The 15387-nt window shown below is 44.6% G+C and overlaps 1 protein-coding gene across 11 annotated transcripts in view; it reads left to right on the top strand.

Annotated features, from left to right (window-relative positions):
- Nucleotides 1–15387, top strand: part of hspg2 (heparan sulfate proteoglycan 2) — a 111885-nt gene that overhangs the window by 92570 nt on the left and 3928 nt on the right. For 10 of the 11 annotated variants that reach the window (XM_087147081.1, XM_087147083.1, XM_022234768.2 and 7 more), the window contains 19 exons: nucleotides 412–524; nucleotides 684–831; nucleotides 1353–1515; nucleotides 1658–1755; nucleotides 2607–2873; nucleotides 3479–3739; nucleotides 4091–4204; nucleotides 5255–5590; nucleotides 5916–6131; nucleotides 6755–6850; nucleotides 8790–8849; nucleotides 11354–11575; nucleotides 12365–12609; nucleotides 12775–12943; nucleotides 13478–13615; nucleotides 13829–13910; nucleotides 14346–14424; nucleotides 14670–14740; nucleotides 14843–15027. In XM_087147081.1, the coding sequence (XP_087003207.1) occupies nucleotides 412–524; nucleotides 684–831; nucleotides 1353–1515; nucleotides 1658–1755; nucleotides 2607–2873; nucleotides 3479–3739; nucleotides 4091–4204; nucleotides 5255–5590; nucleotides 5916–6131; nucleotides 6755–6850; nucleotides 8790–8849; nucleotides 11354–11575; nucleotides 12365–12609; nucleotides 12775–12943; nucleotides 13478–13615; nucleotides 13829–13910; nucleotides 14346–14424; nucleotides 14670–14740; nucleotides 14843–15027 (3063 nt within the window). The remainder of the gene's footprint in view (nucleotides 1–411; nucleotides 525–683; nucleotides 832–1352; nucleotides 1516–1657; nucleotides 1756–2606; nucleotides 2874–3478; nucleotides 3740–4090; nucleotides 4205–5254; nucleotides 5591–5915; nucleotides 6132–6754; nucleotides 6851–8789; nucleotides 8850–11353; nucleotides 11576–12364; nucleotides 12610–12774; nucleotides 12944–13477; nucleotides 13616–13828; nucleotides 13911–14345; nucleotides 14425–14669; nucleotides 14741–14842; nucleotides 15028–15387) is intronic. The other variant, XM_087147082.1, reaches the window with a different exon arrangement.

Raw genomic sequence — 15387 nt, 5'->3', positions numbered from 1 at the left:
GGACCCACATGTGGAACTAAATCGGAAGTTTTTCACTCGGGTCACTCAACTGACTTTTTTGCAGCTGCCAGCAGAAGACACTGCTCAGCAATTTCTGTGCTTAGCAAAACCCAGCTGAGAACCGGTGAAGGGCTGTGCAAATTTGCATAACATGTTCACTGTTAACCTGGTTCTGCTCAGCAAATATATTTTTCAGTTCTTAAGCAAGTTTCTATGTTACTCTGTGAAATTGGCTCCCTGGTCCAAGAATGCTGTTAGCAGAAAGGGCACACCTTGCCCAGGGCCAAGGTAAAAACAAAATAATGTTGTTTACGTGTGCCTGCTAGCAGCGCATTGTTTGCATTTTTCATCTTTTAAGAAACAAATAACAGAAGACTTGACCATATTATGCCTTCTTTTTTTTTAACCTAGTTCCACCGAGGCCGACTGTTTCCCCAGCTGGTCAGACAGTCCGAGCTGGCGACATGATCCGTATACAGTGCATGGCCGAAGGAACCCTGCCTATGACGTATGAATGGCAGAAGGTCAGCTCTTTTTGATGTTTTCATCACGAGATTGATGAGTAGACATTTACAATCATAAAATTCTATACATCAGACCTTTCGATGGTCATTAAAGCTTCAAAAGCATTTTGTGTTTGCATTTTTGATAGGTTTGAATAATTTTCTCTTTTTTTCGTTTAGGTCGGAGGTCCACTACCCCCGACTGCTTCGGATGCACGCGGGATGCTCCAGATCACCATGGCAACAGCCGCTGATGCGGGCGAGTACATCTGCACGGCCACCAACAGTGCTGGTTCCCGAAGCATGTCAGCGACGGTGTACGTTCAAGGTATGGCAGAACTGCCATGTAACTCGGAAACAGACTGTCCAGTGCTTCAACCATTGCGTCTCTGGTAGTCATTTATTTGGACGGTTTAAACTGCCTTCTCTCTGTAAATTTTAACCAAATGTTGAAATATTTTTCAAATCTGAAATTTGAGTTAACAGAGTTCTGTCACTACTTTTGGGAGGTTTTTGTTTCAATTTCCAACTCACCAGTGATGTTGTTATTCATATTGATCACTGTTTTGCTAGTTGGGTGGTTTTTGCGGATGATTCTCTTTAATGACACTGTGCGGTAAGCTTTTTATTCAGGGGAAAGTCCCTGCTGTTTGATCCTGTAGTTGAAAAGAGGCAGGTAGTGTTCGGCAAGATTTTTTCTGCAGGCCTAACTTCTTTGTCTGTTACGCAGATTTACGTCACAAATTTGTACGTAGTGCAGTGGACTTCATATGCATTCCAATGTCATGGAATAAATGCCAATTTATCGTTTACTATACCCTTTCTTTCTCGCTTCCTTTGGTATAATAGTGCCACCGACGGTCAATGTCAACCCAGTCCGGGAGACAAGGGCCATTGGTGGGTTTGTGGAGTTCATGTGCCAGGCGACCGGTAGCCCGCCACCGGTAATCCTGTGGGAGAAGGAGGACGGTTTCCTGCCGGTGCAGCACAGCATTCAGAGTGGGCTCTTGAGGTAACGGAGAGTTGCATGGGTGCTTATTTTAGTTTATCTACAGAAATCTCCCCAGCTCTTGCCAAAAGAGGAGTTCAGAAATGAACAGTGAAATTCCTTACTTGATGGTAACTTGTCAAATCGTTTCTTTGCCCTTCTCCAGTATCAGGAACCTTCAGCCTGGCGATGAAGGTCGCTACATCTGCACAGCCAACAGCACGGCAGGCTCCTCCAAGGCGTACTCCAGACTGGCCCTCCAAGGTGAGAAACGCACGTGGGCCAGTTCAAAATCTGTTCTGTTTGTCTTGTGCCCCACATCTCACTGGGGAAGTCACAGTTGAGAGAGAATCACATTGGTCATTGCACATGGTGGAAGGTCCCGTGTAATGGCTGAAGCTTTTGCTAGAGGTCGTTCAGTAAAGAAATCTTTAAATGGGTGGTTATTTAGCACAGTGACCGACACAGTGCTGTCAGTGTTACAAATTATCTCCCTGATCGAGTTATCTGGGATCAATGTGTCTTGATTCGACTTTACAAGATTTGGGGGGTTTTGGCTGACACCCTAAGCACGGATTGGTACATTTTTCTTAACACTGGTCAGACAGTTAAATGGTTTAGCCAATCAAGATTCCTGGAAACAGATGACAAGCAACAAGCTATAATTTGATTATTCTTACCACCAGTATTGTTTTCCTGTGGTCATTACTTTTGATGGTATTTGTGTTTTTTTTTACTAAAGGCTACTGAAAAAGTTTTTTTGTAGGGTCTTTTTTTTCCCTTGTTTTGTATCCTAATTCGCATAGATTTTCTAATGCATAAGTTTGCAGTAGCACCGTGTACACATTAATCTTTCATGGTTTTGCCAATCCAGGATCCTAGTTAAATTCTTCATTCCTAGAGGTCTTCGATTTTTCTTCAGACAAAAGAAGATCACTGTTTGACACATAGAGTTAATGAATTCTTCTGTAAGCCACACCCGCATGAGAACCACACCCACATGAGAGCCACACCCACATGGATGGGATGGCAAGGTTTCATACAACTTAATGACTCAAGTCTTACTAGTATACTTTGTACACAATTTCCACATTTCATATCTGTGCTCTTGGCAGCTGCACCTTCGGTGGAGATCAGCATCCACACCACCGTCCAGTTCATCGCCATCGGCGAGTCCGTCACCTTCGAGTGCAAGGCCCGGGGCGACCCGGAGCCGGTCATCCAGTGGAGCCGGGAGAACGGCGAGCTGCCCATCACAGTCGTCATCCAAGGGGGCATGATGACCATCCCCCAGGTGCAGCTGCAGGACGCGGGCACCTACCTGTGCACCGCCACCAACATCGTGGGCTCACAGACCTCCAAGGTCATCCTCTACGTGCAAGGTGAAATGATTTGCCGACTTCTCCAGGGGCAGGGTTGGGGGGACGAAGAGAAATCCACAAACAGCCAACAGCAGTAGAGTCGCAACGGTGACAACAATAGGGCTCTGGGACTTTTCAGGCCTCTTAACAGCTAACAAATTGTATTGTCTCCAAAGTCGCCATGGTTATGCGAATCATGTAAGCCTGTTTGGCTTTTCACTCAAGGTGCAAAACAGTGGGAAAACCTGATGGATTAAATTTAAAATAGTCAACAACTCCTGAAATCTTGAAAAATCCTGACAAACCAACCCCTGCTTCCCCGCCTTTTCTTTTAACAAAAAATGAAATTGGGGCTTTACAGTTTGGTATTTTGGGGAAGAAGTTTTTTTACTCATTCGAAATATGAAGAATAAAGAATAAGGTGTAAGAAGGTTTATACTGACATAAATTTAAACCCACCAATTTAGAAGAGCGCTCCCATGAACCATTTCTGTTATTTTTGAGCGATTCGAAAGACAGCTGGTCCTTTTGGCTTCATCCACACCCTTCAAGTCCTACAATCATTTCAGTGGAGTGATGTAACTCACAAGCTTTTTTTTGGCGTGTGCCTTCTCACCTGCCGACAGCCAAGCCGCAAGTCCTGGTCATCCCCCAGGAGCGCAACGCACCAGTGGGCACCCAGGTGGAGTTCACCTGCATCGCCTCGGGTTTCCCACCTCCCCAGACCTCCTGGTACAAGCAGAGCGGTGACATGCCCGGCCGCTACACCATCCAGAATGGCAAACTGACCATCGCCTCGGTGACAGAGGACGACGAAGGGGTGTACATCTGCAGCTCCACCAACGAGAGGGGCACGTCCGAGTACCCCGTCACCTTGACCGTCGGAGGTATCAACTCATTGATTTCTCATTTGTCAGGATTTTAATACACTTCAAAATTGTCTGGCTACAGAAGTTGCATCCCCATATCACACTATACATTAATACACGTCTGACAGCATCTTTTCTAAGGCATCAGTACATGTACGCTATCATTGACCCTGCTGATGAACATCATTCCTGAAGCTATCTCCACATCCTTGGGAGTAGGCAGCCCAATGCTGCCATTTTAGGCACACTCAACACCCTATCTGTCCCCACGGTTACCTGCGCATACCTTGGTAATTTGGTAAAGGCCATTTGGAATCGTGTCATTTTCTCAACCATGGCTTTTTTGTACCAACCCCATTGCTTCTACAGAGTTGATTCCCTACTTCACCCAGATGCCCGTGTCTTACATCTCCTTCCCACCGCTCCAGCGGTCCTACATGGAGTTTGACCTGACCATCTCCTTCAAGCCAGAGAGCTCCCAAGGTACAACCCCTACACAATTCAGTGCGCGATCTCGTGTAGGAGAACCCCTCGCTGGAAAACACGGCTGAGGCTTATTGGGATACATTTCATCTTGCATACCCAGTGCATAGGCAAAGACCATACAGACCATTCCGACAGGAATCGATCGCTCATGCGCAGCACAGCCTACACCAGGCATGTCTGCAAGGTTCCCATCCACTCTTGCAATCTGAGAAAACCTGGGAAATGTTAGGTGTCCCGTCGTCCCCTTGTGAAAAATCAGGGAATTAAAGACAAATGCCGCAAATCAGGAAAAGTCAGGGAGTTAGATTGGCCGTGAAGAGAAAGCGGTCAGTCTGCACTGCTACATTTTGTTCGCGTCCAACATGTCTTCAACAACGTCAAAGGCGCGACATACGGGAAACAGATCAAAATAATTATCCTGGAATTTGGGAAGCTCCTCAGGGAAAAATCAGGGAATGTTGTTTTAACGAAATGCTCAGAACCCTGCTCTGTGAAATGAGCAAGAAACCACCAGAGCCACAGTTGAGTTTCAGTTTGCATTAGAAAGAGCAAACTTAGCTCTATGTTTGGATGTTTCACTCAGTTTGGTTTCCTGCTGTAAATAAACACAAAGTAGGTGAAAGATGTTGAGGGTACCCATTGTTGTTTTTAGTATGAGACTCTTTTGAAAGGCTTTAGATCCGGAAAGTGGTTCTGACGACTCGTGACTCATGTTCACAGAGTGGGTTATAAGTGTGCGCGTGTATTTGTCTGTGCACGTTGTGTGTCCCTCTCTGAAGGTACATCATTTAAATGCCGTCTCTTGTTGCTCAGAGCAGCCACTTGCATTGTCCAAGTGCTGGACTTCAATTACGCTGTTGCCGGGGAAGGTTTTGAATCAGAAAATGTACGCCCTTTATGGATGTGCACCCATTACACCAGTTTCACATTTGCAAATATTTCAAGAATATTGATGATGTGCCAAGCAATGTTTAGCATGAAGTAGATCCAGTTTCTTCCACCCTCGTGCCTTTTCCTCATGTTTACCTCTTTCCTCGGTCGTTTCAGGCCTGATTCTGTACAACGGCCAGACCATGGAGGGCGACGGCGGCGACTACATTGCCTTCGGCATGCGCGACAACTTGGCCGAGTTCCAGTTTGAGCTGGGCTCGGGCCCGGCCATACTGACCAGCGTCCAGCCCCTGGCCCTGGGCCAGTGGCACACGGTGCGGCTGTACCGCAGCAAGCGCTTTGGCCTGCTGCAGGTGGACCAGCAGCCCGAGGTGACGGGCAACTCCAGCGGGGCCTTCCTGGGCCTCAACCTGGTGCAGAAGCTCTACCTGGGCGGTGTGCGGGATTTCGAATCGCTGCCCCAGGCCGTGCGCTTTGAGAATGGATTCATAGGTGAGTATAGTGGGTCTCGGGTCAGTGCAGACCTACGTCAGGCACAGTTGCACCACAAGCTTTGGAACTCGCCAGTCACAGAGATTATATTGCACTGCATATTTCATCCAACTGGTTCCCATCTGGTTTTGGCTTAGTATAGAATATTGCTGAGCAATTTTTCTGCTGAGCTCTGTGAAATTGACCCCCCCCCCCATGTTTTTGAGATGTGCCACTAGTTAACTTCAATTTGTTGGGTTAACGCCAATCTAGGAAATGTCTTAGAGTAAAACAAAGCCAGTAAGTTGAGGTCATTATTTCCGTATCCTCTTCATTTCAATCCCAGGATGCATCAGCCAGTTCATCATCAACAGGCAGAAGATCTACCTGGGCAGCGAGCTGGGTTCCCGGGTCGGGATCAGGGCCTGCCCGACCTGCGACATCAACCCTTGCAACAACGGCGGCGTGTGCCAAGAGGCCAGCACAGAGTTTGGCTTCCAGTGTGTCTGCCAGGCCGGCTACACGGGCATGCAGTGCGATGCCGTTGAGCGATGTGTGGACGGTCAGTTCCATTTATTTTTCTTCCCCCCCCTCTCATTTTTGGTTTTTCCTGCTTCCGTTTGGCGCCAGACGCTGGTATTTCAAACAGGTTTCAGATTTGCGTGACCGAAATCTTGACAATAGGTAATTTCTGCTTAGTTCTCAGCATACATTTTCTTCTAAAAAAAACGATTATTAGCAACATAGCTACCTGGGAAAGGAATACCAAAAGATAAGTAATGCAGATATAGTTGACTGTAACAGGACTCGACACTTTAACCTTTGCAGCACTGTGTCTGCGCTCTGTGACCAGAGCTGCTGCTTTTTACACCAGCATCCCTTCCCTTGCAAAAAAACCCAGAAAACTGCCAACATACAAAATTTTGATAGAGCAACGGTACAATTTTCTTGAGCTCACACCTTCAAATCCAGCTCCGGTCAGTTTTCTTTTGTTCACAGTTGCGTAACTGCTTTGTCGGTAGACCACTTGTGCATTATTCTGGTTTATATAACGGGTTTTGCCCTTACCCAAGGTATATATTAATTCTGGTGGTCACAGGTTCGATTCCCACTTCAGTCAATTTTTTTTTTAATTCCCTGTTTGGACTGAAGATTTCTCCTGTGTTTTCTGGTTTTCTGATCAAGGCCTGTGCGGCTTGGGCTACTGTGAGGAGGACCCTGGACCGGTCGGCTACCGTTGCATCTGCCCGCCAGGGCGCAGCGGACAGCACTGCGAGATAGGTAAGACGAAGGTGTGAGAATCTTGACAGGTTCGACGCTAGTTTGATCGTGGACAACATCAATCTGCCCGGGTAGCCAATTTTGACTGGGGCCGCATTATGTTTATGCAAGTTGTCCTGATGGATGTGAGACGATGAATAATAATGATAATAATAATTATAATAACGAGCACTTGTAAAGTGCCCTCTATCTAGCAAACTATCCCAAGGCACTGTATTATCATTATCCCGGCACATTGGGCTCACACATTATCTGAAAATTCCTGAAACCATCTCAGCTCCCTGGGGAATATACTCGCCCGGTGCTGCCATTTCGGCACAAATGGCTAAACAACCGTGCCTGCCCTCACAGGTACCCATTTACTCCTGGATGGAGAGAGGCACACGGGGGTAAAGTAACTTGCCCAGGATCACAACATGCTGCCACCAGCTGGATTCGAACCCCTGACCCTATGATCAGAAGCTACAAACCCTAACCACTAGGCCACATGCCTCCCCATAAAATTTCAATCTCAACCTTCAACCCATAAGCTGTTTCTGCTCTGATGAAAGATGTTGTGAGAATGTATTAGACAAAAAATGAAATTCTCACTTCAAAATGAGGTCTTTCATGCAGCATGCATCAGTCTATTTTTGGCAAAGTGATATGTGGGTCCATTTTTGTTTTTGATTCGTTGAAAGCATGATATTACAGATTGTTTTATATGCATTGGAATGCACGCATGTACAAGTGAGGCCTTCTAAGGAAAGTCTTGCAATATGATATTCCAAAAATTGAAATTCTTGTCTTGTGAAATCGGGTGATCGCCTGTTTGAAGGACGATTAGTTCGTCATTGTTATTCCAAGGACTGGAAGCTTTCTTCAAGGAAAAATGACCAATTCTTCCATGATTGTGCAGAAATTAATGCTGACTAGAGAACAGCTCATAAACATCATGCTGATTTGTGAATACAATTCACATTAATAAGTATACATGTTTAATCCAGTGATTCAGTGCTAATGAATTTATATTAATCTTCATTTTGTCTGTAACACAGTTGGATCCCTGCAACTGGTTCATTTTTACAGGAATGTAGTCATTTACATACTAGCCTGTGTATATGGGCTGATTAATTTCCAACGAATATTTCCTGTCATTTTTTTCTGCATGATTAATTCTAGATTCATTATACCTTTGATAAAAGAAACTCTCGTTTACTTGTCCCTTCTGTCTGCAAACCTGTCTAATACTTTGAGTCATGAAAAAAATATTTTGACTGTTAGGAGTATACTGCACCAGTGTAACACTGAATATGTTCCCACTGGAAATTGAAGAGTAAATTGGGATATTAAGGTAATGCCAGAAACTGGGGGTCCTTTTTTTTGTGTGTCCCTGTCACACTTGACATATGATTTTGTAAGTTCAGAACACATTTTCTAATTTCCAAGAGTGTTGAATTAATGCAAATTACTTAAGGAACAAATAGTAATAGTTTGAAATCAATTCCGGTGATATTCCCATGTCAACTAACAAAGGTCAGATGTATGGGATATGAATATGTCACACTTTTGGACCCCTAGTTTCTGGACATAACTTGCCAACTTTGTAGTTCCCAAATTACTGCAAGAGTCGAATGGATGAAACAGTTGTACTATACATTTAGCCTGCTGAAAGAAATAATGTCACATGCACTGTGCATCATGGAGTACGTTCAGGATTAGTTCTCTCATGGATTGTTTTCTGTGGAACCCACTCTGTGCATGACTATAAGAGACTCTAGAGCAACGCACATTTAGTCAGCACTGGTCAGACATTGGATTCCTCACCGAGTCGCACGTTAGTGATGTTTGTCATTTCTGAGACTTGGCAGCAGGACCCTTGCAGTTAATTTGTTGAGAATTCTTCACCTAGTCTAGCAACATCGATTTTAACTGGTACCTTGCATGCTGTGTTTACCAGTTAACGACGACAGTGACATCAACGTTGGTAGCGGCCAGGATGGAGCACAGGCGGATAATGGTATTTTTTTTTTTTTAAATTACAAAGCCATTTTTTTCAGTATGACTTGCTGCGCAAAAATAATAATGGCTCAACTGCAGCCCCCTTCCAAATATAGTTGGAATGGTCCACATCAAAGGAAAGCAAGGACTAATCCAGTATGGGTAGGGGTGGATGATTTATATCCATTTCATAGAGAGAAAATCAATGTTCCAAAGACGTTTCAGGAACTCACCTGTTATGCCTTGGATCCTTCTTTTCTCTACAATGTTGTGGACCAGTCCATCAAGGAAAGAAAGGGGTGTTTGATTTGATGCATTTCTTATTAATAGCAGGTTGTGTGTGCAGCCCCTAGCTCTGCCTTGCATAAAAACAGAAATCATCCCTTTTTTGCTGCTTCACATTCAATTCATCTTCAATTTTAGTTATCACCTTAAGGTCAAATTTTATCTTCATGGTTGGCACTGTCACAAAATCACATTTCATGACTCTTTAAAAAGCGGGGAGAAAAAGGACCATGCAGGTGTAAAAAGAAAATGTCAACTATTTGATATTAGAAGTGCAAAAAGGGCAGCTGTTCTTCTGCAGTGTACACTCACCATAACTTTTCTGTGTCTTATACAGACTTGTAGTCGAGACCACTTAAGACCTTCACAAGACCACACAAGACAAACACAAGACCTCAAGTCTGAATTTAAGCCACAAGCTATTCAAATGAACTGCAATGAAAGTGTTCTTTTGTCATTGTTCAACCCATTATTTGTGACCGGTCTTGTGCATAGTCTTGTGTCTGGTCTTGTGTCTGGTCGTGTAATGGTCTCGACTACAGCACTGGTCTTATACGTGCATTTTAAAGTAAGGTATTGACAAGCCCGCACCCTAGCGCACCACACCACTCTGCAATGCCTACAAAGTGTGCAGTTGCATCACAGCAGATGTCAAATAAACTCTTTTTTTGAGTAGAGCAGATAATAGACTACAAGTTGTGCCTGCTTGCGTAGAAACACAGGGTGTCCGTTAAATGCTATTAAACAAAGAACTTTCATGAGAAAAGTTTAGTTCATTTGACATATCAGTGCCAGAAATTGTTGATTGAGACATATTTGCACAATTTAGTTCAAGGCCTATTCTACAAACGACTCATTTACAAAGGTTTATTGGACACCCTGTTAGTTTTGTTTCAACTAAATTCCAAACCTCATGCTTAGAAATGCATGGTGTCAATTTTCAAGTAGCAGTTTGTAAAATAGTATTTTGTCCACATAGAAGCTTGATTTTGTTCTGCTCGCCGTAGGCTTTGTAGTAATTAGAGGATTAGAGATTTCTGGTACACGAATACTTGTCAAATTGTTTCTCAAAGAATCATATTGCCACATTTGTGAGTGGTGTGATAGTTGTATTTTTAACAAATTTTTTTTTTGCATTTCTTGCTTGCAAATGAGTTTCGAAATTTTCAGCTTGTTTCCTACACACTCGTGTCAGTGTTGTACTCTTACTCACACTCGCGTATTTTTTCTCTACTCACACTCGTTCTTGTGAAAATGTACTCATACTCTCATCAAAGTACTGGTACTCATAGCCATGGAAAAGTTCTTGACTCCAACACTTTCTCGTGTCGTTTGTTTGAAGAAGAAAAAAATTGCATGTCATTTGCACCACATCTTTACAGATTTGCACGCGCACTCCATTGCATGCTAGCATGTGGTTTGCATGGATCGCTATTGGAGCACAGTCACTAAGCACTAAGTTTGTCTTTCATCCCCTTCTTTACTGTGATGATTCAAAGAGATCAGCTAAGCAATTTGAAGACAGATCAGAAGGTGGTGAAAAACAGATTCTGTCCATCGTAAATATATCTCAGTTGTTAAAGCATCCGAAGCAAAAGAACTCGGTGTGAAAAAAATGGAGTATTGTGTTCTGGAAATGACCTTCAGGCTGCTAGTACTACAGAATTTTTTTGAAAAAAACATTTTTTTTCCGCCAAAAATTGCATGCGGCAGTTCCTTTTCTGCAAAATGTTGATGCTTTGTTGTAGCACAGTAGATGAAAAACTGTTTGCTAACACCTCTCAGAAACTCGTTGTAATGAGTTTGGCATTGACAGCTGGGTTTTTTTGGGTTTTCATTATTCATTCCACTTCATGTCATATATCCAGGGATATTCAGTTACAACATACCAGTTCGATTCAGTCATTTCAAAGACAAAGCTCATGATGTTTTTGACATTTACTTGAGCCTAAAGTTAAATTTGTCCACCAATGCACCATATATTTTTTGGCTCATTAAAAATCAGACATCTTGGCTTGTCTTTGGCTGCAGTATTTTAAACCCCAGCCTCTTAAAGTTTCACAAACAATTTTTGATTGTTTTAAACCACTGAAAAGATCTGGGAAAAGATCTCCTTTTATACACGTGATAGCAAGTGCCTCTTTGGAACAAATTCTCAAGACCATCTTGAGCCAAAATCAAAAGTAAAAACAAAAGTGTATGTATTTTTACCCTATTTTTTTCTTTCACTACTTCCAGGGGCACCTGTCTATGAGCCGGCATTCATTGGTAACTCCTTCATCGCTTATCCGGGTCTGCAGCAGTCATTGCGGCAGATCCAGATTGCGATGATGTTTAAGCCGCAGAATACCGATGAAGGAATCCTGATGTTCAACGGTCAGAATCCGCGAGGGAAGGGCGACTACATCGCCTTGATCATCAGGAATGGACGAGTGGTCTTCCAGTATGATAGTGGAACTGGTACGAGGATTGGGTAGGGTAGGGTTGGGTTGGGTTGGATTGGGTACACTGGGTAGGGTTGGGTACACTGGGTAGGGTTGGGTTTGGTTGGACTGGACTCAGTTGGATTGGATTGGGTTGTGTTGGGCTCTCTGGGTTGTGTTGGGTTGGATTAGGTTGGGTACACTGGGTTGAGTTGGGTAAACTGGGTAGGGCTGGGTTGGGTATATTGAGTTGGGCAGGGTAGGGTAGAGTTGGGTTGGATTGGGTGGTGTTTGGTTGAGTTCACTGGGTTGGGTTTGGTTGGGTTAGGTTCATTTGGTTGGGTTCAGTGGGTTAGGTCGGGTTAGCTTGGGTTGGTTTCGGTTGGGTTGGTTTCGGTTTTTGTTGGGGAGTGGTGGGGTTGATTGGGTTGGGATGGGTAGGGTTGGGTTGGATTTGGTTGGGTGGGGTTGATTGGGATGGGGTGGAGTGGGTTGGTTTGGGTTAGGGTTGGATTGGATTCACTGGGTTGGGGTGGGTTGGGTTGGGTTGGGCTAGGTTATTGTTTCTACGTTAGCAGAAACCACTTGGTGTGACAAAATACATGTAAACAAACACACAAGCCAAATTTCTGTGTCACAAATATATGCTTACTATATGCACTGAGTGTAGCAGTGGCCATGTACCAAAAATTATCATGGAGTGGCTGTATTTCTGTGTATAGATGCGTGTGCTTTTCAGTCAGTATAATGTTCAGATCGGTTCTGCAGTCTGTCCATCAACTGCAGTGAGTTTTTCTCTCTTGACCTCTGCCTTTGACCTCCACAGGCCCAGCCATCATCGAGAGTGCCCACAACCTGACCGCCGGCCAGTGGTACTCCCTGGTGGCAGAGCGCAACGGCCGGGAGGGCTCCTTGGTCATCGACACTGGCGAGGCCGTCAAGGGCCGGTCGCCGGGCAACAGCCGTGGTCTGAACCTGAAGATGCTGATGTACGTGGGCGGCGTGGATGAGATGTACGACCTCCCGCCTGACTTGATCGTCACCAAAGGCTTCCAGGGATGCATTGCAGAGGTGAGACCGTCAAGAGATCCCACTATCACCATTTCCTCTTATCACCGTGCAGCCATGATGCTTCTCCAAAATGCTGATTTTGTAGAATGGGGATCACTTCTTTTTCTTCACCTCTAGCCAGATTTTTCTTTGCCTAAGAACCTTTTGAAATCCATCATATCCTAGATTGAGATTGACGGCTCAAGTCTAGGCCTCATCAACGACGCCAAGGAGAACATCAATGTGGAAGAATGCGGGGAGGAGGAACTCTGCTCACGCAACCAGTGCAAGAACGGAGCCACCTGCACCAGCACACAGGACGAATATGTCTGCACGTGCACGGCCGACTACACTGGTAAAATAAACAATAAAAACTTGTTGATTCTTTCTAGTCTTGGAGCTGGTGGTTCAACAAACCGCACAGGGTTATTAGCATAAAAGTACCTTGACAAGATGAAAGATCAGGCATTTAAAGGTCTAATCCACTCATCAACCTGGGTAGGATTCAAACCCGAGTCTCAGGAGGAGGGCGAGGAACGTGCCACTGCCCCAGTCGGACTCCCTGACAATTCTCAAACCACATGTTGGTCCGGGTGGTATTTGAACCTGGGTCAGAGAGTTGCACCAACCTGACTCCCCAGAAGTTAGCAGAAGATGGTTACTTGCAGGGATTACAAGGCTCAATCCTAACGTGGACGTAGGTGGGATTCGAACCCGGCTCCCACCCAGTGGCAGGCAAGGAAAATGACTATCCAGCAAATGTGCAGGTCATTTCGAATGAGTCAGGTGGCGTTGTTTGTACATAGCAAGCCAATTATAGGGATGGTCTCATTATCGAGGGGTTCAGTAATGAATTTGAATTTGACTTTACCACTCGCACACTTTGCAGGTCGTCACTGTGACACCGAGGTGGGCCCGTGCCACGTGGACCAGCCTTGCCAGAACGGTGGAAGCTGCGACCCCATGGGTGGGGACGAATATCAGTGCCTGTGCCCCCAGGGCTTCGTTGGGGATCACTGTGAGATGGGTGAGTCGCACAAGTCAAAGTTCAAAGTTCAGCCTCGGTGCTTAATACATTATTTCTTCAAGGGTTTTACTTCTAAAAAACCCAGGAACACAAAATAGCCCCATTGTTGAAATTGCAGAGTTTCGACAGTGTGAGCAGAGGGGACAGAGGTCAGAGTTAATTGGCACTGTTAACTCTCTTTCTGTCTGGTCTGTTCTTTTTTTACTCATTTAGCGGAGACTTTTGACTACAGGGCAAGCTTCACCGGCAACAGCTACCTGAAGCTGCCCCGTAACCTCATTCCCAGGGAGAGAGGGTTTGTATAATAAACTACATTCTTCTAAAACTGTAACTTGTATTGGACCACTGTGGCAGACTCACAGTATTACTGAAACAGCACGGAAAATTTGTGGCTGAAGCCCCCCAAGACTCCCAACACTCAAAGTTACAAACAGGCCACTGTTTTGAGGGTTTTAAGTATACTTGGACACGTATTTTGTCTGATTTGTTACTTTAATATATATTGGATTCGTACCGTTAAAATCCACTTTAAAAAACTTCAGTCTCGCCTTAGAATTTGTAGAGCACAAGACATTAATTTCATCTCCTGAAACTTATTTAACATTTTCTTAAAAGTTGCAACACATTCTCTTCCTTTTTACTTATCCATTTCGAAGATAAATTCTTCTTTAAGTTCTACAGGTGACTTTCTCCTAAGAGATGAGTCTTTGCAAATGCTTATTTCTTACAGGAGCAGTACTTCCAGGGAGACAATTAATTTTGTCTTCTCCACCCTCTCCTCAAACGGCATCCTCCTATGGCAAGGAGTGGTACGTTCCATTTGCATAGTTTCAGGCAATAACAGGTGTGCTCGTGTTAAAGGGGCAGTGGTGGGAATTTGTTTTCAGCGTGCATTTCAACTGAACGATATTCTGTGCAGTTGTGAGATGAAAGAATGTGGTTCTGTAGCTTATCCTGTGGTCTGTCTTGCGAGTGTGTTTTAATTTCTGGTTAATAAGTTGTAAAGCCAGCTTCTTGAAAAACGCACTTTTCTCGTCTTCATGATTTTGAATAGGTGGAGGGCCACAGTGGAAATATGCAAGACTTCATCTCTCTGGGTCTAGACAATGGAACGCTAGTATTTGGGTGAGTGACGACCAGCAGCTGGGGTATTTTTGTTGATCCAAGTGTCAACGCTGGATTGAAAGGTTTATCAGTGCATTTCTTGTCTCTTGGTTATTTTGACAGGTACCAGTTAGGTAGCGGAGAGGCCAGCATCAGGTCAAAGGTCAAGGTCAGCGATGGGCTCAAGCACAACGTGACGGCCCACCGGCGGGGCCGTGAGGGGTCACTCATTGTGGACGGGGAGGAAGTGTCGGGCCACTCGGCTGGTTTCCTGCAGATGCTGAATGTCAAGGGTCATCTGTATCTAGGTGAGAGGTCATGCACTGTGGGGTGTTTTCTGAGGCCCTGACTAAATTCAATTCAAGAAAACGTTTATTCCATACTCTTTTAAAAAACATTACATTCAATCAACCGGCTGTGGCTAGGGCTAACCTGGAAGTCTATGGGAAATGGCTGCAGCCACTTAGTACATGTAGTGGCTTCCATTGGTACATATAATATTGTGTCCAGCCATAACCAAGTCATTTTGACACGGTTTCCCTCAATTAGGGCTTGAATATCAGAAGTGAAATGTTAAAAATCCCCAAGCAGTGTCTGCCTTGAGCAGAAGTTGGTTGAAAAGAGCCATGGTGGTGTGGAAAGTTCAATTTGTTGGTAAATTTTGCCCT

The sequence above is a fragment of the Acanthaster planci genome, linkage group LG16, assembly GCF_054643075.1.
Source record: "Acanthaster planci isolate LZ-2023a linkage group LG16, COTS_SCS, whole genome shotgun sequence".
Classification (NCBI taxonomy): Eukaryota; Metazoa; Echinodermata; class Asteroidea; order Valvatida; family Acanthasteridae; genus Acanthaster; species Acanthaster planci.
The sequence above is the reverse complement of the archived record's forward strand: the minus strand, read 5'-3'. Positions and strand labels throughout refer to the sequence as shown.